Source organism: Nerophis lumbriciformis, linkage group LG01, assembly GCF_033978685.3.
Source record: "Nerophis lumbriciformis linkage group LG01, RoL_Nlum_v2.1, whole genome shotgun sequence".
In the NCBI taxonomy this organism is placed as follows: Eukaryota; Metazoa; Chordata; class Actinopteri; order Syngnathiformes; family Syngnathidae; genus Nerophis; species Nerophis lumbriciformis.
Genome location: NC_084548.2, coordinates 58726466 through 58749865, shown reverse-complemented (window position 1 = coordinate 58749865; position 23400 = coordinate 58726466). Strand labels below are relative to the sequence as shown.

The 23400-nt window shown below is 36.7% G+C and overlaps 1 protein-coding gene across 2 annotated transcripts; it reads right to left on the bottom strand.

Moving 5' to 3' along the window:
* Nucleotides 1-15199: 15199 nt before the first annotated feature.
* crebzf (CREB/ATF bZIP transcription factor) lies at nucleotides 15200-21347 on the bottom strand. 2 transcript variants are annotated; one of them, XR_009818021.1, is made up of 4 exons: nucleotides 21172-21347; nucleotides 16169-16991; nucleotides 15916-15989; nucleotides 15200-15564 (listed from the first exon to the last, which is right to left on the bottom strand). XR_009818021.1 is itself a non-coding variant. In XM_061988223.2 (3 exons), exons 2-3 carry the CDS (start codon nucleotides 16933-16935, stop codon nucleotides 15980-15982), a joined length of 777 nt encoding a protein of 258 aa, XP_061844207.1. In that variant the 5' UTR covers nucleotides 16936-16991; nucleotides 21172-21347; the 3' UTR covers nucleotides 15200-15979. The 2 variants fall into 2 exon arrangements, 1 of the variants encoding a protein (XP_061844207.1); XM_061988223.2 differs by having other exon boundaries at nucleotides 15200-15989.
* Between the last annotated feature and the right edge of the window lie 2053 nt (nucleotides 21348-23400).

The window sequence follows — 23400 nt, the reverse complement described above, 5'->3', positions numbered from 1 at the left end:
TAGAAAGTATACAGTAACAAACGTGTCCGCATCATTCAACTTACTGCATCATGAGCTTAACTTCATGAATTATTGTGGCCAGTAGGTGTCGCCACAAATAAAATAAAAAATACAACAAGTACCACTCCACTTCAACTTAAAGACAGCACGAGCCCATTCCAGACGGTTATTAAATAGGTAAATGTTTTTCATAGCTACCATTGTTCACCTTTTGACTCATTTCACTTGATCAAACTTTTGCTAACATTCCGCACGGCGAAATATCACAAGTATGTATGATTCCTGCTGATATCGTATCAATCAATATTGGTATCGACCAATACAAAAGTGAAAACATATTAGGACAGCGTGAAATTAATTATATTTATATAACATAGCCTTGTCTATATACACACACACACATATATATATCCATATATATATATACACACACATTATATATAGATATTCGAGTATTTGGCGAGCGCCGTTTTGTCCTACTAATTTTGGCGGTCCTTGAACTCACCGTAGTTTGTTTACATGTATAACTTTCTCCGAATTTCTAGGACGTGTTTTATGCCACTTCTTTTTCTGTCTCATTTTGTCCACCAAACTTTTAACGTTGTGCATGAATGCACAAAGGTGAGTTTTGTTGATGTTTTTGACTTGTGTGGAGTGCTAATCAGACGTATTTGGTCACTACATGACTGCAAGCTAATCGATGCTAACATGCTATTTAGGCTAGCTATATGTACATATTGCATCATTATGCCTCGTTTGTAGGTATATTTCAGGTCATTTAGTTTCCTTTAAGTTAGTGATGGGCCCGGCAACACCGATGCATCGGCACATGCGTCGAGCTCCTAGAGCAAAACCCTGTGTCGGTGCGCGTACCGCTTTTAGAAAGTCACGTGACCGATACGTGAACTGTGTCGCACTGACGTCTCCTCTGTGCCCTGTGACCGGGTCTTTTCTACAGCTGGAGAAATAATAACTAAGAAGAGAAATCGTCTAAAATTTAATACGTTGGAAAAACGTTTTTTTTTTTACTAAAAATTTGTAAAAAAAAAAAAAAAAAAAATTCCCAGTCCACAAGCATCCTCATTCACAACACGTTCTCTTAGATTTCCATGTCATGATACATGTTCACATTATTTATTGACTGTATCTAAAAAAAGATAAAAATATATTTTTATTTCAATGAAGATATGAAATAATCCTAAATGAAATACAATGAATTTGTTTATATTATTATATATATTTAATATGTATATTATTCTATTGTAATATTTTTCTATTTAGTTTCCATTTATACCCCCATTATTTACTTTTTACTTTTTAAATTCGATCTCAATTTTGTACACTGCTGCTGGAATTTTAATTTTCCTGAGGGAACTCTCCTGACGGAATCAATAAAAGTACTATCTATCTATCTATTGTATATACTTGGTCATAAAATCAGTGTCAGTTGAGTCGGTTCATAGGTTGCCTGTAGGGATTTTTAATGTCCAGCAGATGTCAGTATTTAGTGACACAGTGTCGACACAGTATCTATACAGTTTTGCAATATGTCGAAACGCTTCATGACGCCTCATCAACCCATCCATCCATCCATTTTCTACCGCTTAGTCCCTTCGGGGTCGCGGGGGGCGCTGGAGCCTATCTCAGCTACAATCGGGCGGAAGGCGGGGTACACCCTGGACAAGTCGCCACCTCATCGCAGGGCCAACACAGATAGACAGACAACATTCACACTCACATTCACACACTAGGGCCAATTTAGTGTTGCCTATCAACCTATCCCCAGGTGCATGTCTTTGGAGCATCAACCATCACTACTTTAAGTCATCTTAATTCAATTTATATCTCATGACACACTATCTGTATGTAATATGGCTTTTAATTTTTTGCGGCTCCAGACAGATTTGTTTTTGTATTTTTGGTCCAATATGGCTCTTTCAACATTTTGTAATACAAGGGTTAAGTGATGTTAGCTTAAAGATCATTAATCCTCGCAGCGAAGTGACATGGCCTGCAACTCCATTCGAGGCCTTATTTTCCAACTTCAACCATGGAATGCACATTTTAAACCTCTTAAAAACATTTTATGTTTTCATTCTTATTATCTGGGTGCCTTTCCCCCCTGTTTTTTTGCAGTAACCAACTGGGCGCTAACGAGCTATCTTAAAATAGTAACAACGCTCGGCAGAAAATGCATTCAAACATGGAATTGAGTGGACTTCTAAAGTATTCTTTTTTATGTCACTTAATTGCTTAATTACAGGTAAGACCTCAAACCTTAACACATGCTTGCCCAGAAAACTGGCATTAGTATATTATTCTATCTTAATTGAATACATATCTACGTTTTGTTGTGTTTATAATGGTTACACTGTTGATGTTGTACTGCCACCTGCTGGTAAAACGTGCAGGTTGCGCTTTGGCATTACAAGCAATGTTCATACTAAGACATTATTATGGCAGCGATAGATAGATATAGACATCTTTTTGTTAACCCTTTTTTTCCCCCCAGTAAAAGACATTATTTTACATTTATTTAAAAAATTTAAAAAAAACTCCGCAAGTCAAATACGAATAACTTAATAGTAGGGATGTCCGATAATGGCTTTTTGCCGATATCCGATATTGTTCAACTCTTTAATTACCGATACCGATATCAACCGATACCGATGTCAACCGATATATGCAGTTGTGGAATTAACACGTTATTATGCCTATTTTGGACAACCAGGTATGGTGAAGATAAGGTACTTTTTTTTTTAAATTAATAAAATAAGATAAATAAATTAAAAACATTTTCTTGAATAAAAAAGAAAGTAAAACAATATAAAAAGTTACATAGAAACTAGTAATTAATGAAAATTAGTAAAATTAACTGTTAAAGGTTAGTACTATTAGTGGACCAGCAGCACACACAATCATGTGTGCTTACAGACTGTATCCCTTGCAGACTGTATTGATATATATTCATATATAATGTAGGAACCAGAATATTAATAACAGACAGAAACAACCCTTTTGTGTGAATGAGTGTGAATGAGGGAGGTGTTTTGGGTTGGTGCACTAATTGTAAGTGTATCTTGTGTTTTATTTGTTGATTTAATAAAAATAAAAATAAAACGATACCGTTAATTTAAAAAAAAAACCAATACCGATAATTTCCTATATTACATTTTAACGCATTTATTGGCCGATATTATCGGACATCTCTACTTAATAGTCATGTTTCTGTACCTGTGCTGATAAACCGAACAACACAAGCATAGCTAATGTCTTAGTATGAACATTGCTTGTAATGCCAAAGCGCAACCTGCACGTTTTACCAGCAGGTGGCAGTACAACATCAACAGTGTAACCATTATAAACACAACAAAACGTAGATATGTATTCAATTAAGATAGAATAATATACTAATGCCAGTTTTCTGGGCAAGCATGTGTTAAGGTTTGAGGTCTTACCTGTTATTAAGCAATTAAGTGACATAAAAAAGAATACTTTAGAAGTCCACTCAAATCCATGTTTGAATGCATTTTCTGCCGAGCGTTGTTACTATTTTAAGATAGCTCGTTAGTGCCCAGTTGGTTACTGCAAAAAAACAGGGGGGAAAGGCACCTAGATAATAAGAATGAAAACATAAAATGTTTTTAAGAGGTTTAAAATGTGCATTCCATGGTTGAAGTTGGAAAATAAGGCCTCGAATGGAGTTGCAGGCCATGTCACTTCGCTGCGAGGATTAATGATCTTTAAGCTAACATCACTTAACCCTTGTATTACAAAATGTTGAAAGAGCCATATTGGACCAAAAATACAAAAACAAATCTGTCTGGAGCCGCAAAAAATTAAAAGCCATATTACATACAGATAGTGTGTCATGAGATATAAATTGAATTAAGATGACTTAAAGTAGTGATGGTTGATGCTCCAAAGACATGCACCTGGGGATAGGTTGATAGGCAACACTAAATTGGCCCTAGTGTGTGAATGTGAGTGTGAATGTTGTCTGTCTATCTGTGTTGGCCCTGCGATGAGGTGGCGACTTGTCCAGGGTGTACCCCGCCTTCCGCCCGATTGTAGCTGAGATAGGCTCCAGCGCCCCCCGCGACCCCGAAGGGACTAAGCGGTAGAAAATGGATGGATGGATGGGTTGATGAGGCGTCATGAAGCGTTTCGACATATTGCAAAACTGTATAGATACTGTGTCGACACTGTGTCACTAAATACTGACATCTGCTGGACATTAAAAATCCCTACAGGCAACCTATGAACCGACTCAACTGACACTGATTTTATGACCAAGTATATACAATAGATAGATAGATAGTACTTTTATTGATTCCGTCAGGAGAGTTCCCTCAGGAAAATTAAAATTCCAGCAGCAGTGTACAAAATTGAGATCGAATTTAAAAAGTAAAAAGTAAATAATGGGGGTATAAATGGAAACTAAATAGAAAAATATTACAATATATATATTAAATATATATAATAATATAAACAAATTCATTGTATTTCATTTAGGATTATTTCATATCTTCATTGAAATAAAAATATATTTTTATCTTTTTTTAGATACAGTCAATAAATAATGTGAACATGTATCATGACATGGAAATCTAAGAGAACGTGTTGTGAATGAGGATGCTTGTGGACTGGGAATTTTTTTTTTTTTTTTTTTTTTACAAATTTTTAGTAAAAAAAAAAACGTTTTTCCAACGTATTAAATTTTAGACGATTTCTCTTCTTAGTTATTATTTCTCCAGCTGTAGAAAAGACCCGGTCACAGGGCACAGAGGAGACGTCAGTGCGACACAGTTCACGTATCGGTCACGTGACTTTCTAAAAGCGGTACGCGCACCGACACAGGGTTTTGCTCTAGGAGCTCGACGCATGTGCCGATGCATCGGTGTTGCCGGGCCCATCACTAACTTAAAGGAAACTAAATGACCTGAAATATACCTACAAACGAGGCATAATGATGCAATATGTACATATAGCTAGCCTAAATAGCATGTTAGCATCGATTAGCTTGCAGTCATGCAGTGACCAAATACGTCTGATTAGCACTCCACACAAGTCAAAAACATCAACAAAACTCACCTTTGCGCATTCATGCACAACGTTAAAAGTTTGGTGGACAAAATGAGACAGAAAAAGAAGTGGCATAAAACACGTCCTAGAAAGTCGGAGAAAGTTATATATGTAAACAAACTACGGTGAGTTCAAGGACCGCCAAAATTAGTAGGACAAAACGGCGCTCGCCAAATACTCGAATCGGTGAGGCATGTTTAATATAAACAGTGTGCTTTATAACAATTAGGGAAGTTTGCGTCATGTTTGTCCTTCTACGGAAACCATATTAAAACAATTTTTCATACATTTTTGAAAAAGCTCCAGAGCCACTAGGGCGGCGCTAAAGAGCCGCATGCGGCTCTACAGCCGCGGGTTGCCGACCCCTGACCTATGTTTGAGTTGCCAGATCGCAAATGACACATTATCGTACCAGAAGCGAGGAATTGCATTTTAGGGACCGTTATCGTTAATACCCGATGTGATGTTGTTCAGACAGTCTTCAACAGTAACAAACTCTACACAGACTCTGTATAATGTAGCTTTTATTGCAGGTTTACCTTTAAAAATGTACAGCACTGCTGTAATTCAAGTTGCCATGTTCAGAAAGAGCACCCCCGGCGGACATTGGCGGTGCTGCTGGGAATGTTATGTTTACGTGAAGATTTGAATGTAGCTGACTACATTTCAAAGGCACAGTTGGTGACTTTTTGTCATTTTATTTATGTTGAAAAGTTTTCTGATATTATTTTCAGTAACTTAAAAAGCATCATCTAATTTACAATGAATTGATTAACGTGGACCCCGACTTAAACAAGTTGAACAACGTATTAGGGTGTTACCATTTAGTGGTCAACTACGGAATATGTACTGTATTATCTACAAATAAAAGTCTCAATCAATCAATCATCAAACAAATACATTTTGGGGCAAATAAAGTTACCGACATACAATTATGAATTATAAAATAAAACATCCATCCATCCATGTTCTACCGTTTGTCCTGGAAGTTGAAACATGTTGCAGTTCTAACTCAGTCAAATTAAAAGCTGAGTGTTTGTGAACACTTTTTAGGTACTGACAAAAGATTCTGAATTGGATTCAGTTCCTATCAGGGTAGTGTAAATGGGATTTTTTGTTTGCTTTGTGATAATGCTAATGAAAATAAAGATCAAGTGTAGACTTGAGTAATATTTCAGGATGAAGGTAAACTGTATTATAATCCCAACAGGTCAACTTAAATTGACATTTTAACTTTGTAATGCACATTGAAGTGTTTTAACGATTCGCGGCTTTTTGCACAACTTTTCCCTTAACATTTTGAATAATGAATGGACCAAAAAGTCCCGCTTTAATTGGAATTATTATTTAAAACATTCTCTTCCATCCTCACATTTCCCGTCTTTTCAAATGCAAATGTTGACAAATACGTTTCCTATTCATCCTGAAATTCCAGTCAAAAAGCTCAACATCCCCAACTTGTTGATAGTGGGCAAATGCAGAAGGTAAAGAAGTAAATCAGACCCCTTTAAATGTTTCACACTTTGTTTCATTTCAGCAATTTTGCTGAAATAAAAAAAAAGTTAATTTTTTTTCCTAAATAATGTACACCCAGGACCCCATGTTGAAAGGAAAAAATCAGAAATGTAGACATTTTTTGCAAATTTATTAAAAATAAAAAACTCAAATCACATGTACATACAAGCATTCAGACCCTTTGTTGATGCACCTTTGGCAGCAATTACAGCCTCAAGTCTTTTTGAACACGATGCCACAACCCTGGCACACCGATCTTTGGGCAGTTTGAATGGGGACACATAAGTTTTACTTCTTTCTGCTCCTTTCCGTGCATTATTTATTTAAAATGTTTTTTTTTACCTTAAATGAAAAAAAAATGTAATTAATTATATTAAAACATATATTTTGCAGCACTACAAATGATCTATCAATAGTGAAGAATTGATTAAATTTTTACATGTCAAGGGCCAATAAAAAGCCAACTAGGAGTGAAAATTGGCCCATGTGGCGCACCTTGGATACCCCTGGTCTAAACAATAAGGGAAGGAAGACATTTATTGTAGAGATGTCCGATAATATCGACCGATAAATGCTTTAAAATGTAATATCGGAAATTATTGTATAGTTTTTTTTATTATCAGTATCGTTTTTTTTAAATTTTTTATTAAATCAACAAACACAAGATACACTTACAATTAGTGCACCAACCCCAAAAACCTCCCTCCCTCATTTACACTCATTTGCACAAAAGGGTTGTTTCCTTCTGTTATTAATATTCTGGTTCCTACATTATATATCAATATATATCAATACAGTCTGCAAGGGATACAGTCCGTAAGCACACATGATTGTGCGTGCTGCTGGTCCACTAATAGTACTAACCTTTAACAGTTAATTTTACTTATTTTCATTAATTACTAGTTTTTATGTAACTGTTTTATATTGTTTTACCTTCTTTTTTATTCAACAAAATGTTTTTAATTTATTTATCTTATTTTATTTTATAATATTTTTTAAAAAGGACCATACCTGGTTGTCCAAATTAGGCATAATAATGTGTTAATTCCACGACTGTATATATCGGTATCGGTTGATATCGGTAATTAAAGAGTTGGACAATATCGGAATATCGGCAAAAAGCCATTATCAGACATCCCTAATTTATTGTTCCATTGATTGATTACAATGTGTACTGTGCGACTACAGCAGGTTGTGAATTATATTTATATAGCACTTTTCTCTAGTGACTCAAAGCTCTTTACATAGTGAAACCCATTATCCAAGTTCCATTTAAACCAGTGTGGGTGGCACTGGGAGCAGGTGGGTGAATAACAGCTAAATCTAAAATGGATTGAGAAATAATTTTCACCAAAAAAAGATAAATTGTGTCTCATTGTGGGGAATGTTGCCTATCATTGACAATCATTATGTAAGACAATAAACACGTTTTTCTTTTTGTATGCATTCTAAATAATAAAAATGTACGGTAAATAAAAGTCTGCTTACAGTTGAGCCAATGGGAGGTCCACTATCCCGCCCATAAAATCCGATAATACTCCTACATCTGGTGACTTGAATATTAACAAGTATTAGTGATATTGTTATTATAAACGCTAACGCAGACCACCTAGTTATAGCGGCGACGTGATCACTTCCTGTGTGCCTATGTTTACATCATCGACTTATCAGCTGCTTTCTCGTTTCCTTGCTCGTGTAAGTTTATTCAAGATCATAAATCATACATCTCACCTGGACAGTAGATGGCTGAGAATATAATCTGACAAATTGGGACACTTTGACCGCCATGTAGGACCTGGAACTGGTGAGGACGACACCCCCCTCCCTCAACCCTTTTCTTCATGAAGATTATGAGTCATTATTCATCTAAATGGGAATATATGAACTTCGTAGCAGTCGGCATCCTAATGACAGCAGACATTGTACAGTAAGTGATGTTTTATTATTAACATACGTTGGCTCTCATAAAGTCTGCAGTGAGTAAATAATCATTGATGTAGTGAGAAAAAAAAGCGAACTAGATGCATTTTTTATATTAATGCGCCGTGTATGCTTAAAATGATCAAAATACGTAAATGATAAATGTTATTATAAATGTTACTACATTACATATATACTTACATCATGAATATACAACTTTAATGGAGGTGTTTGGATGTTTTTAAGGGTTTTATAGGCAGAATAGGCTCCATTGTAAGCGGACTTTTGATTGCATTTATTTTTTAGAATGCATTTAAAAAATACACATCCGTGGTCATGTCATAAGGATTTTGAATGATTGGCAAAAATCCCCAAAAAGTGCTGTTTTGGGGAATTTGGCCTATCATTCACAATTCTTATGGTCGACAAGAAAACAAGTTTTTTTTTGCTTTCTAAAGATTAAATAAAAGCAACCAAAAATCAGCTTACAATGGAGCTGCTCTATTCTGCCTATAAAGCCCTTAAAAACATCCTAACACCTCCATTACAGTTTTATATACATGATGTAAGTATATATGTAATGTAGTAAAATTTATATTTATGTATTTTGACCATTTTAAGCATACACGGTGCATTCATTTAAAAAACGCATCTCGTTCGCTTTTTTTCTTTTCTTACTACATCACTGATTATTACTGCAGACTTTATGAGAGCCAACAAACATAATAAAGCATTATTTACAGTACAAGGTCTGCTGTCATTAGGATGCAGACTGCTAGGATGTTCATATACTCTCACTGAGATGAAAAATAACTCACAATCCTCACTAAGAAAAGTTTGGTGGAACCAAGCGTTTTTTTGTCGTTCTCGCCATTGCCAGGTCTAAATTGGCTGTCAAAGTGTACCAACTTGTCGGAATACGTCCTCAGCCTTCTACTATCCAGGTGAGATGTATGATTTATGATCTACAATAAACTTACACAAGCAAAGAAAAGAGGAAGTAGCTGATCAGTCGATGATGTGAAGTGAATTATATTTATATAGCGCTTTTCTCTAGTGACTCACTTTTACATAGTGAAACCCAATATCTAAGTTACATTTAAACCAGTGTGGGTGGCACTGGGAGCAGGTGGGTAAAGTGTCTTGCCCAAGGACACAACGGTAGTGACTAGGATGGCGGAAGCGGGGATCGAACCTGCAACCCTCAAGTTGCTGGCACGGCCACTCTACCAACCGAGCTATACCATAGGCACACAGGAAGTGATCACGACGCCGCTATAAATAGTTTGTGTTAGCGTGTATAATAACAATATCACTAATACTTGTTAATATTCAAATCACCAAATGTAAATGAAGTATTGTTGGTGCTTTTTGTATGGTTATCTTTTAAGTTTCATGCCATAAGCAGAATTGTATTTTCGTTTGAGTTAAAATGCCTAAAAAATACATCCACCCTGTCATTAATAATGATTGTGAACGATAGGCAAAACGTCAAAAAAAAAGTGGTGTCCCGTTAAGCTCGGGCGGAAGGAACATTTTGTTTGGATGCCCCACTTCCCATTATAATTTTTTTTCACACTATGTGAAACTATTTTTATACTTTTTAAAATCAAACTTTAATTTATTTCGATGCACGTTTTGTACTTCAAATGAAGACATGGAAAATTGTTCAATCTTTTTTTGTTTTTTTTACTGAAAATTACATGTTTTAACATCATTAAAACAAATGTATTAACCCTACAACTGGGATGTGAACTCAATAACTGCTGCTTTGCAAAACAACACAATGGGCAAACCTGCCATTATATTCTGATCAGTGGTGGAGTAGGAAAAGGCTAGGAATACTTTTGCGGTAACATTTCAGAGGTGCCCTGTCAAAAATGGACCTTTTAGATGCGCTTCTTCATGCAAAGCGGGGCTCCTCCCGGATCACACGTTCTCTGTTTAGAGGGTGCAGCCCTACCTACCGGTACTTGTGTTTATATCTGGTTGAGCCTAAAACTTCACAATTATTTTCTGTCATGCCTGGACACATTTTCAAAGCTTTTGAACTGTAATACTATCGATAACATTATATTTATTCTCTAAAGTAGTATTTCGATTTACAAGTATTCCAGTTTTTTGGAATATGAGCTGCCTCTAAGCTCATTTTTTTGCGCAAGGTTGCATACCTCCGCACCACTAGTTGGCGTAGTGAAAGTCACAGTGAGCACTGTAAGATCCGACCAAAACATCCGCTTTTACTTGCTAGCATTAGCTTATAGCTCGAGAGGGACATAACTTTGTTTTCCCAAGCATGGTTGTAAAGAAAGTGAGTGTGAAGGACAGGGAAGAGAAACAGAAGTGGATGATATTCATTGAATTAAAGACATATCAAAAACATGACAGGGCATAAGCCTGGGACGGGGGGCTGGAACTCACGGCTCTAGAGCCGCATGTGGTTTTCAGCACAAAAAAAAAATATATTAATATGGTTTTATTATTACGGTATTGTTTTCTGTAGAAGGACAAACCAGAAAGAAACCTTCCTAATTGTTAGAAAGCTCAATGTTTAATATGTTTGTGTTTATCCTTCACTTAGAGTATTTGGCGAGCGCCGTTTTGTCCTAATTTCGGCGGTCCTTGAAGTCAGCACTGTCTTGGGGACTGTGACGCAACAGTTTTACATGTACAACTTTCTCAAGACGCTGCCACAGAAAGACTGTTTTATGGCACTCCTTTGTCTCACTTTGTCCACCAAATGTTTTATACTGTGCGTGAATGCACAAAGGTGAGCTTTGTTGATGTTATTGACTTGTTGGAGAGCTAATCAGGCGCATTTGGTTACTGCTTGACTGCAAGCTAATCAATGTTAGCATGCTATTTAGGCTAACTGTATGTACCCTGTACATATTGCATCATTATGCCTTGTTTGAGATTATTTAATTTTACACCTTTAACTTATGTCCTTTGTGTATTTAATTCATATTTGCAAGTCTCATATGACACATTATCTGAATGTAATATTGGCTGCATTTCTGATAGTTGTTTGTGTGCAATGTTGTTCCAGACCACAGCAAACATTACCCAGCTTGCTAAGATTGTAATAAATCCATTAGAAGAAGACAGCCTGTCGTTTCCTTTAACTTGGACACATCTATACCTTTGGCCATTCTAAAACAGTCATTTCCAGGAGTTATCGCACCCTCTGAGAAGCCTCCGTTTACTAATGTTTTAAAAATGTGTAGAGTATTACATTTGAACATTTCTGTCAACGAAGATTTGCGTTTGATAGTAGGCAAATTATGTGTTGCCTTCATTATAACACTTACATAAGGTGTATATTTTTTTGCGGCTCTAGTCAACTTTATATTTTTGGTCCAATATGGCTCTTTCAACATTTTGGGTTGCCAACCTATGGCCCGGATTACAATCAATTTTAGCACTAAATTAAGAATTTTTTGTTGCAGACAATATAAAAAAATCTTATACTTTTTACCCCCATGAACTTCCACCCCAATTATTTCTTTAGCGGAGGCACACATTTAGCAATAAATGGCTAATGCTAATGATAACAAGAGCGAGACGTTTGTTTCTAAGAAATGTGTTGCCAGTGGTTTAGATTAGTGGCAACAAAGGTGGAGCAAATCGCTGCACGCTTTAAAGTGTGTTTAAAAAAAAAAAAAATCAGCATCCAAAACAGCATTCAGTCGCATGCGAGGGGGGAAAAAAACTGTTTACGAGGCGAACAAGAACAAACTCTCGCTAAAAGCAGCTTATTGTAGTGGAATCATTTACACAAAATACCACGTATGATAAGAAAGGAGCACAATGCACAGAGCAATCACTGAAGCAGTCGCCTGCGTTTATCCACTTACTAAAATGAGTCCGCTCAACGTTTTACTTGATTTATTTGCATACAATGTACAATACTACGTTTGTATTTACAAACGTTTTTTTATTCAAGACAGAAATTTTAAGTTTGCATTTTATTGATCTGATTATTTTGTATTACTATTTGTTGATTAGTATCCTTGATTAATTGTAGTTCATGTGCATGCAGTGTGTAATGCTACATTTTCGTTTACAGTATTTTATTCAAGGCAGAAGTTTTAAGTTTGCACTTTACTATTCTCAATGTTGGAGATCAGTATTTATTTGCATGCAATGTACAATGCTTCTTTTTTGTTTACGGAAGTATTTTATTCAAGACAGAAAGATTTTTTTTGTCTACAAGAGGAAGCTCTTAATTTAGCTCTTTGGACTTAGATGCAGCCATAATCTTTGATAGTTTTGTCATGGACCAGTGGTTCTTAACCTTGTTGGAGGTATCGAACCCCACCAGTTTCATATGCGCATTCTTTAGTGAAAAATACTATTTTAATTTTTTCAAATTTAAGACAAAGTTATGTTTTTTTTACTGGTGCACAAAATTAACCGTGCATGAACATCACCTTGTTCATAGAACAAAACCAACACAGTGCATGACCTCACAACGAATAAGTTGTGTACCTGCAAATCAGTGTGACATCTGCTGTTGCCGTATCCATAATAGGCAGATAGGGAGAAGTTTGTATTTACACGATGAGTCGGGTGTGTCTTGACCTTCGTGGCGGAGGCTCCGTCGAACCCCCGAGGTCGACTCACCGAACCCCTAGGGTTCGATCGAACCCAGGTTAAGAACCACTGTCATAGACTAAAGCATGATGTCTGAATTTAAAAGGGAACTGCACTTTTCGGAAATTTGCCTATAATTCACAATCTCTCTGTAAAACCAGAAACACTTATCTTTTTTATGCTTTTTAATTCTTAAAAAAAAGGACAAGTACGAGGTGACTAACGATGCAGCTACTGGGTGTACACTATTCCCATACTTGCCAACCTTGAGACCTCCAATTTCGGGAGGTGGGGGGTGGGTGCAGGGGGCGTGGTTAAGAGGGGAGGAGTATATTTACAGCTAGAATTCACCAAGTCAAGTTATTTCATATATATATATATATATATATATATATGAAATAATTGACTTTCAGTGAATTCTAGCTATATATATATATATATATATATATATATATATATATAAAAATAAAAGAAATACTTGAATTTCAGTGTTCATTTATTTACACATATACACACACATAACACTCATCTACTCATTGTTGAGTTAAGGGTTGAATTGTCCATCCTTGTTCTATTCTCTGTCACTATCTTTCTAACCATGCTGAACACCCTCTCTGATTATGCATTGCTGTGTGGCACGCACAAAAGTGCTTTCATCAAATGCACTAGATGGCAGTATTGTCCTGTTTAAGAGTGTCACAACATTGCTGTTTACGGCAGACGGACTGCTTTACTGTAGACGTTCTTTATATTGTGGGAAAGCGGACTCAGGTCCGCATGGAGCTGGAGGGGGCGTGGCCTCCAGCTCCGCCTGAATTTCGGGAGATTTTCGGGAGAAAATTTGTCCCGGGAGGTTTTCGGGAGAGGCGCTGAATTTCGGGAGTCTCCCGGAAAATCCGGGAGGGTTGGCAAGTATGACTATTCCGCCCATAAAGCCCACTAAAAAATCCAAAAACAGGCAACAATACTACACTTACATCTCATGCCATGATTGTTAATAAGCGCTAACGAAGACAAACTATTCTTAGTAGCGCCGTGATCACAAAGAGCTAACTAGCTTATGCATCTATATTGACATACTGAGCTGCTGCATTGCCTGAGTTGGTGAATGTTAATTCTAGATTATAAATCATGCCTCTCACCTGGATAGTGGAAGGTTGTGGAAATAAATCGAGAAGTTGGTCAACTTTGACATCCAACTTAGACCCGGAGATAGCAAGAAAGACACAAAACTACGCTAATTTGCGGCACTTTTTTTAACCTGCGTGAGGATTACGGTTAATTCTTTATCCAAACGGGAAGATATAAACATCCCATCAGTCAGCATCCCAGTGAGAGCAGACATTGTACAGTAAGTGATTGTTTTATTATGTTCATAGTTTGTATATCTTGTTAAGAACTTACTGCTGCATGATCATTAAGTATTTCACCAGAGCTGGATCTGTTTAACAGACAGCTTCTAAACCTTTTAGCTAATTTTCTTTACATTCAGGCTAAAACATATAATATATAAATAAGCATCATCATATGTCCTTGTGTAGTCTTTTACTCTCATTAAGTCTGACATGGTTAGTACTAGTGTTGTAGTAGCTTGCCAACGTTGTGATGCGTCAAATACGTAAATATTACATATTATTGTGCCGGTTACATTATGTATACACTATGCTTACAGCATGTATACAAAATGTTAATGGAGGCCTTTGGATTGGGCCCATTATTAGCTGACTTTTGCTAGCGTTTTACACATTAGAATGCATAATAAAAAGAAAAACAAATGTTTTTGTCTTACATATGGGTTGTGAATGATACGCAAATTACAAAAAAAAGTGCAGTTCCCCTTTTAAAGTTAGAAAAGGTGCACAGTTGAAGCAAATACTTTCGTTCGGCCATTATTTGATTAAATAACCCCTGCGGGACTTTGTTCTAATGTGTGCATTGTACTTCCAACCTTTACCAGACTTGACCCAAATGTTGAGGAAAAGTAAGATCTTTATCAGCAGAGAGCTTGCTGTTTAGAAAGAAAAAAAGAGATGCATTAATATCAACAGGTTCAGAGCAAATACATATAAATATGTACAAGTGAAACAATTAAAATGGGATTTATTTGTTCAACAATAGTCAGAGGTCAATTATCTGACACATATTCAAAGTTATGTACACATTTACATGTCATTACAACTGATGGTGATAAGTAATCACCTAACTTTAATGTAGAATTTCAATGAACTCCAACAAGGAGGGAAACAAACAATGGGGCAGCTGCACTGAACTCCCAAAAACTGTTGTCTGAAGTGCAGAACAAAACGCAGACAACACTTTTAACAAAAAAGGTAAATAAAGTGACATATACCATTGTTACCGATACTACCTTTAAAAAAAAAAATCAAAATAGCAGGCCACGTTGGCAGCAGCTTGTCGAGTCTCTTCAACCTCCACCAGCAGAATCCACTTCAGCAATAAAGAAAAACAAGTGGCGCTGAATCAAAGTATTCTTTTGTATAATGGTGCTGGTTCACAAAGAGATTTATGAACAAAAGTAAACACGTTCAATTAGGACTCGTGTGTTTGGAAAAGCAGTTAAAAAGGACTCTTTGTGGACCTTCACCGCCATTTCTACATCTTCTGTGCAATTGCTTTTAAAAGGATTTAACTTTCATAGCTTTTACACTTTAGTTAAAACCAAACTCGTACAAAAAAGCTAATCAAAATAACCTTTTGTAATACCAAAATTATTTTCAAAAGTCAAATTATAGTATTGTCAGCGCTGGAGGTCTAAACTCTTTCTGGTCTGATCCTTACCATGGAGTTCAAGCAGGTTTAGGTGTTCAGAGCCATTCGTCCCTCATGGTAGATCAACCATTACCTAGAAGAAACTGTCAACAAGGTTTAGCAGTAACGATCAGTAAAGCCAACATGTCATTAAGTACATGCACAATCAGCAGTTCTTATGTATAGAATTAATTCAACAGTCTTCCTCCAACATAGATGGCCAGTAGATTGAGCCACATATCAAGTTCTGTCTCAAAAGTTGAAAACAAGTACTTGACCCTACATTTTAAGCGACGTGCTTGCACTCTCTGCACACTTAGTGCAGAACTCCACTGAGACATGGTTCTTGTCAACGTGGAGGCACACGCCGCCCGAGGTCTCTTTCTCCTCCACTTTCACACGTTTCCTTGGGAGCGCGTAGTTGTGCTCGTTTGAGTCGGCGCCCTGGAAAAGTGAGGAGGATAATTTCATGCCATTCACACCGCTCAGCCGTGACAACAGCTGAGCTAACATGCTCTCATTGGCCAGCACAGCTCGCAGGTACCTGGTCTCATCTTCCAGTTCCTCCACTCTCTTGGTCAACTGAGAGTTTTCCACTTTGAGCATGTTGTTTTCTGTGGACATCATACCCACTTTCTTTTCCAGGGTGTTTATGTACTCTTTCTTTTTGAGACGATTCAACCTGGCGGCAATGGCGTTTTTGTTGCCCACGGCAAAAGATTGCATTTGCTTGTTCCTGATCTTCAAGGCGGACGACCTGTTCTCTGGAGAGCAGGCGGTCGAGTCTTCAGCTCCACTATCTCGGTTCTGGGTGCTGTACTCACCGAGCTCCACGTCAAAGATAGGGGAGGTTGTGTCTCGCTCAAGAGTCCATTTTAGGGATTCAATTCCAAACAAGTCGTCTAGCTCGATTCCAGCACTGTCAAAGTCATCAGATGGGAACTCCTCAGGTAGATTTGGGAGGTCTTCAATAGCTTTCACAGAGCTGCAAACTTCAACCTCTCGGGACTTCAGCTCAGGGTGACAATGGCCTCTTCTCCTTGTGATCATTGTGTTGCTTTGGTGGACAATACGAAGTGATGTTCCTGAAGATTTGAGACTTACTCCTGTAAAAATTAACATTGTGGACATTTAGTGTTCACGCTAAGCAACTTCTCAGTTTGTCAAAAAAACACTTTACATCAAAACTGTGCGATTCATTTCAACCGGAGGCTAAACTCAAAACATCTCAACTTTGTTGGAGGGCCAAACCAACAGTAACTTTAACTTATTTCTGCTGAATAGTAATGTTCTCTCATTGTAAAAAGCAGTAAAGTATGTATTTTGATTTACTTCTACTGGTAGCGGTACAAACCCTATAGCCAGCTACAGCTTTAAAAAATAATCGAGAAACATCTGGCGGACCGGATTAAAAAGCGTAATAGGTCGTATATGGTTGCAGTTTTTCCATCCCTGCTTTAAATTAGAGACACCTGACCAACCTAAAGACAGCCATGATATTTAATCCGTGTATAATTTGTTTTCCCATTTCAAACCATCACTGAAAAAAATAATATCTACATAATTTTTCACAATTAATTTAATTAAAACAAAAACTAAGCAATGTTTTTCTTTTTTTTTATACATCATACTTAAATCAAAAGTGGAAAAAAATAGATAATGTGTGTAAATTAGGGATATGCCGCATCAGTATCGGACGATTTTGTTGTAAAAGTAAGTGAATAATGCCTTTTAATGCTGAGCACATACACGAAACCCCTCTGGCTAATATTGTATATATTTTTTGTCACTAGGCTGACAAGCTAGCAGTGTCTCTTCACACAGTGTGGAGCCGCCCCCCTTCACTAATAATATTCACATCCATTACTGTAAATAAACTGGGGTTTTTTTATATTTTAAGTATCCTTATCAAGTATTTGGACGAGGCTAAACGTGTTGCACAAGCTGTCACATATACTGTAATATTGTACATGGTAATTGTTATATATTGTATATATGATATAGACATAAAATATCAGTATATATAATATACTGTACATATATTATGTAAATATTACGTATATATGTTATATCGCTATATTTAGTCTATTTATACCTGCATTGTCCTTTCCACCTTACACTTTCCATCATTGTAACTGAGCTACTGTGTGGAACAATGTCCCCTGTGGATCATTAAAGTTGGTCTAAGTCTAACAAGAACAAACAGGAGCAGGCATGCTAATAGCTAAGCCAACCGCTAAGAGAGCTGGAAACTGGGACAGGTAGAAATAAGTGCTAAGTAATGTTTAAGAAGCTTAGATACAAGTAGCTTAATAAGAGTTTTAGGCAGGATAATTTAACAGCAGGTGTGTAGCTTTGTCACGGTCTTATGTCCAATCTTATACTAACAACCGGCCCAATTTCAACAAGTATTCCCTCCCGTGCACACACTTCCGTCTCTCACCAACAGATACAGAACAAAACTTCCTCACTCTCTGCCAACACGGTGTGTTCACAGACCATGGGAAAAATTATCACCATAACACACGAACATACACATTAAAGACCAGCAGGTAGTTAAAGTGTGAATGGAGATATATAGCTTATTATTTGCGCACTATTGACTATTGATGCACCGAAAATTTGGCCGTCGAAAAAAGGAAAATCACCTGATGTTTTAGCAATACGCACTGGGATGTTTGAAGCAGAGGCAGCATGTCTGTGCCGAGGACGTGTTTTATAGCCAAGATATACTTGCGGACATCGATCTACACTAGAGATGTCCGATATTATCGGCCGATAAACGCTTTAAAATGTAATATCGGAAATTATCGGTATCGGTTTCAACCTCCCAATTTTCCCGGGAGACTCTTGAATTTCAGTGCCCCTCCCGAAAATCTTGCGAGGCAACCATTCTCCCGATATGCAATGCATACTTGATCAACAGCCATACAGGTCACACTAAGGGTGGCCGTATAAACAACTTTAACACTGTTACAAATATGCACCACACTGTGAACCCACACCAAACAAGAATGACAAACACATTTCAGGAGAACATCTGCACCGTAACACAACATAAACACAACAGAACAAATACCCAGAACCCCTTGCAGCACTAACTCTTCCGGGACGCTACAATATACACCCCCTGCTACCACCAAACCCCGCCCCCCCAACCCTCATCTCCCGAATTCGGAGGTCTCAAGGTTGGCAAGTATGCTCTAGTATACTCTGGACTGAAGCTGTGTGCCTTCATTGTTTTTGTAGCTGTTGTTTTGAGGCATTTAAAAAAAAAAAAAAAATAATGCACTTTGTGAAAGTCAAAGTATAGTATTTCCCATAGCTGTAGTGGGTATTAGGATTATCTCAGGGACTGTTTTGAGGCATGTTAAAAAAAATAATGCATTTTGTGACTTTAATAATAAATATGGCAGTGCCATATTGGCACTTTTTTCCCTAACTGGAGTTGAAGTTGTTCTCTTATTTTGGAAAGCCTTGTTTTTGATTGATTGAAACTTGTATTAGTAGATTGGACAGTACAGTACATATTCCGTACAATTGACCACTAAATAGGAACACCGGAATAAATGTTTCAACTTGTTTAAGTCGGGGTTCACGTTAATCAATCCATGGTAAAGTTACATTGTTTAATGCATCTAGAGGGCATCACAACAAAATTAGGCATAATAATGTGTTAATTCCACGACTATATATCGGTTAATATCGTAATCGGTATTTAAGAGTTGGAGAATATCGGGAAAAAAGCCATTATCGGACATCTCTAATCTACACAATGTAAGAGGACAGTGGCGACTTTGAAAGAGCGGAAGGCTCGCAGCATTGCAGCGCAAGACAATTGTGAAGCCCTTTAAAGTAGAGATGTCCGATAATATTGGCCTGCTGATATTATCGGCCGACAAATGCGTTAAAATGTAATATCGGAAATTATCGGTATCGTTTTTTTTAATGATCGGTATCGGGTTTTTTTATTCTTTTTTTTTATTAAATCAACATAAAAAACACAAGATACACTTACAATTAGTGCACCAACCTAAAAAACCTCCCACTCATTCACACAAAAGGGTTGTTTCTTTGTTATTAATATTCTGGTTCCTACATTATATATCAATACATTGCAAGGGATACAGTCCGTAAGCACACATAGTTGGGCGTGCTGCTGGTCCACTAATAGTACTAACCTTTAACAGTTAATTTTACTAATTTTCATTAATTACTAGTTTCTATGTAACTATTATTATCTATTTTAATTATTTTTTTTTTAAAGACGGCGTAGCGAAGTTGGTAGTGACCGTGCCAGCAATCGGAGGGTTGCTGGATACTGGGGTTCAATCCCCACCTTCTACCATCCTAGTCACGTCCGTTGTGTCCTTGGGCAAGACACTTCACCCCTTGCTCCTGATGGCTGCTGGTTAGCGCCTTGCATGGCAGCTCCCGCCATCAGTGTGTGAATGTGTGTGTGAATGGGTGAATGTGGAAATACTGTCAAAGCGCTTTGAGTACCTTGAAGGTAGAAAAGCGCTATACAAGTATAACCCATTTATTTATTTATAACCTTATCTTCACCATACCTGGTTGTCCAAATTAGGCATAATAATGTGTTAATTCCACGACTGTATATATATATATATATATATATATATATATATTGATATTGGTATCGGTAATTAAAGAGTTGGACAATATCGGCAAAAAAAACATTATCGGACATCCCTGCTTTAAAGCATTTGTGATTACGGGCTATATAAATGAACTTTGATGATGCGTTACCATTGTGTACACGATACAACAGAAATGTAGCCATGGAAACACAGAACTACTCCAGCGCAGCGATATAACTACTTTTGTGTTTTAAGAGGTGCCGCCATCACGTGACACGTCAACTTAGACCGGAAGTGGCCGTAAAAGCACCCAAAATGCCTTAAAACTGTTATCTAATGCACGACCATTATAACCATTACTTTGTTCATTCGACGAATGTTTACGTGGAAATTAAAGCCAAATGCTTATGCTTGTCGCGTCGCACACAACGCAGCGCCCTTCGCTTGCTAACAAGGCCCAGATCAAAGCACGTTATAAACCATTTAAGTAACGCCAAATTTGACCTACTAAATGTATTCCCAACTTTGGTAAGTCATCCAAATAACGCGCTGTGTAATTGCTTCTGAGGTCATTAATTCCATTCGAGCGTGTAGTCGTTGTTGGCGTTTGCTTAAGCTAACACGCTGTGCTAACCTCCGCGTGACGCAACAACTTCCAACAGCGACAATACCACAGTCAACTTACCGTTCTGCTGTAAATTGAAAGGTATGGCGATTGTGGATAAATATTCCACAATGTCAGACGAAATTTTCGCCAGCCCACAACTTAGAAGACGCAGGCAGTGAGGCAGGTGTCGTCTGTCGGCAAAGGAAGAAGTGCTATCCCAACATCCAAGATGGCGGCGAATTGCTTATATATGTGTGGGTGCTTGTACTGCTATTACGACATCTACGGTGGCCGATGTGGGCCAACGTACAACTACGTTAAAGTGTACAGCTCTGGTAGTGGGTACATTCCCACCCACCTGCACAAATGTACTTTAAAATGTAACAATCAAAATAAATATGACTCTTTTGTTTTTGTTTACTAGGGCATTCGTGTATAATATGCATTAGTTTGAACATTTAAAATCAACGATAATAAAAATGAGATGCTTGGAAATAGCATAAAAATGCCCCAAAAACTTGGAAAAAGGCGATTCATAGCGTTACTTTTTGGTGTAACCATCATGAGCGTTCTGTTCAGGTATATTTCTTTTATATTTTGATAAATCATCATATTTATGTATTACTAAATTTAAATAGGTATTGATCAATCTTTAAGCTGTGTGTATTTGATTTCAGTTTGCTTTTGACATCTTATTTAGAAATGTATTTGAAACTTTTACAACCTTGTCTTGCGCTCATGATGGCGTAACCAAACTAGATTTCATTTAATGATGTTATTTTGAATATTTATTCACTTTTTTACATTTAGTATATTTAAATATTCATTTATAAATATTGAATACATTTCAAATATCAATAAAATGCAATTGCCTTCATCTTATAGAGTAATGTTTAGTTACACCAAGTCATGAGCGTAACACTAAGCTTCATCACTTTGACTTGTAATATTTCTAATTCTGGTGGTGTTTTATGCTTTTTTCTAGAGATGTCTGATAATATCGGCCTGCCGATATTATCGGCCGATAAATGCGCTAAAATGTAATATCAGAAATTATCGGTATTGTTTTTTTATTATCGGTATCGGTATATTTTTTCTATTTTATTTATTTATTTATTTTTTATTAAATCAACATAAAAAACACAAGATACACTTACAATTAGTGCACCAACCCAAAAAACCTTTTAGTTTTATCAAAAGGGTTGTTTCTTTCTGTTATTAATATTCTGGTTCCCACATTATATATCAATATATATCAATACAGTCTGCAAGGGATACAGTCCGTAAGCACACATGATTGTGCGTGCTGCTGGTCCACTAATAGTACTAACCTTTAGCAGTTAATTTTACTAATTTTTATTAATTACTAGTTTCTATGTAACTGTTTTTGTATTGTTTTACTTTCTTTTATATTCAAGATAATGTTTTTAATTTATTTATCTTTTTCTTTTTTTTTTTTTAAGTACCTTATCTTCACCATACCTGGTTGTCCAAATTAGGCATACTAATGTGTTAATTCCATGACTGTATATATCGGTATCGGTTGATATCGGTATCGGTAATTAAAGAGTTGGACAATATCGGAATATCGCATATCGGCAAAAAGCCATTATCGGACATCCCTACTTTTTTCTTTTTGGAACATGTACTATACATATAATACAATAAAGTCCCATATAAAATGATGTTTCAAGCAATACTTTAATTTTGGCTTTGAAAGTAACATTCCAATGTCCATTAGTGGAGCTGTACACTAAAACAAATAACACAAACACGGTTGCAATCACGTACTTGTATTTTAAAAAAAATAAGACAAATGTCAAAAACGCCAAAAATATGACTTACCAATACTACACGTTTGCCCTTATCAGCCACTGGGGATAACTTAATTTAATAGCAGTTAAGTACGCGCCAAGACGAAATGTGCTCAAGGAATTAAAACATTTTTTTGATTCATGTTTTTTCTACTAGTTGGCTCAATTTTCTTAATTCCATCCATCCATATTTTTTTTACCGCTTGTCCCTTTTGGGGTCGCGGAGGGTGCTGGAGCCTATCTCAGCTGCATTGTAAATAATGTAAATAATTCAATGTGTATACTCTGATGATTAACTTGTGTGATGACTATATTATGCTGATAGTATATACAGTATTTATATCATGAATTGATTAACATGGACGACTTAAAGAAGTTGAAAAACTTATTCGGGTGTTACCATTTAGTGGTCAATTGTACAGAATATGCACTGTACTGTGCAATCTACTAATAAAAGTCTCAATCAATCAATCAAATTCGGACGGTAGGCGAG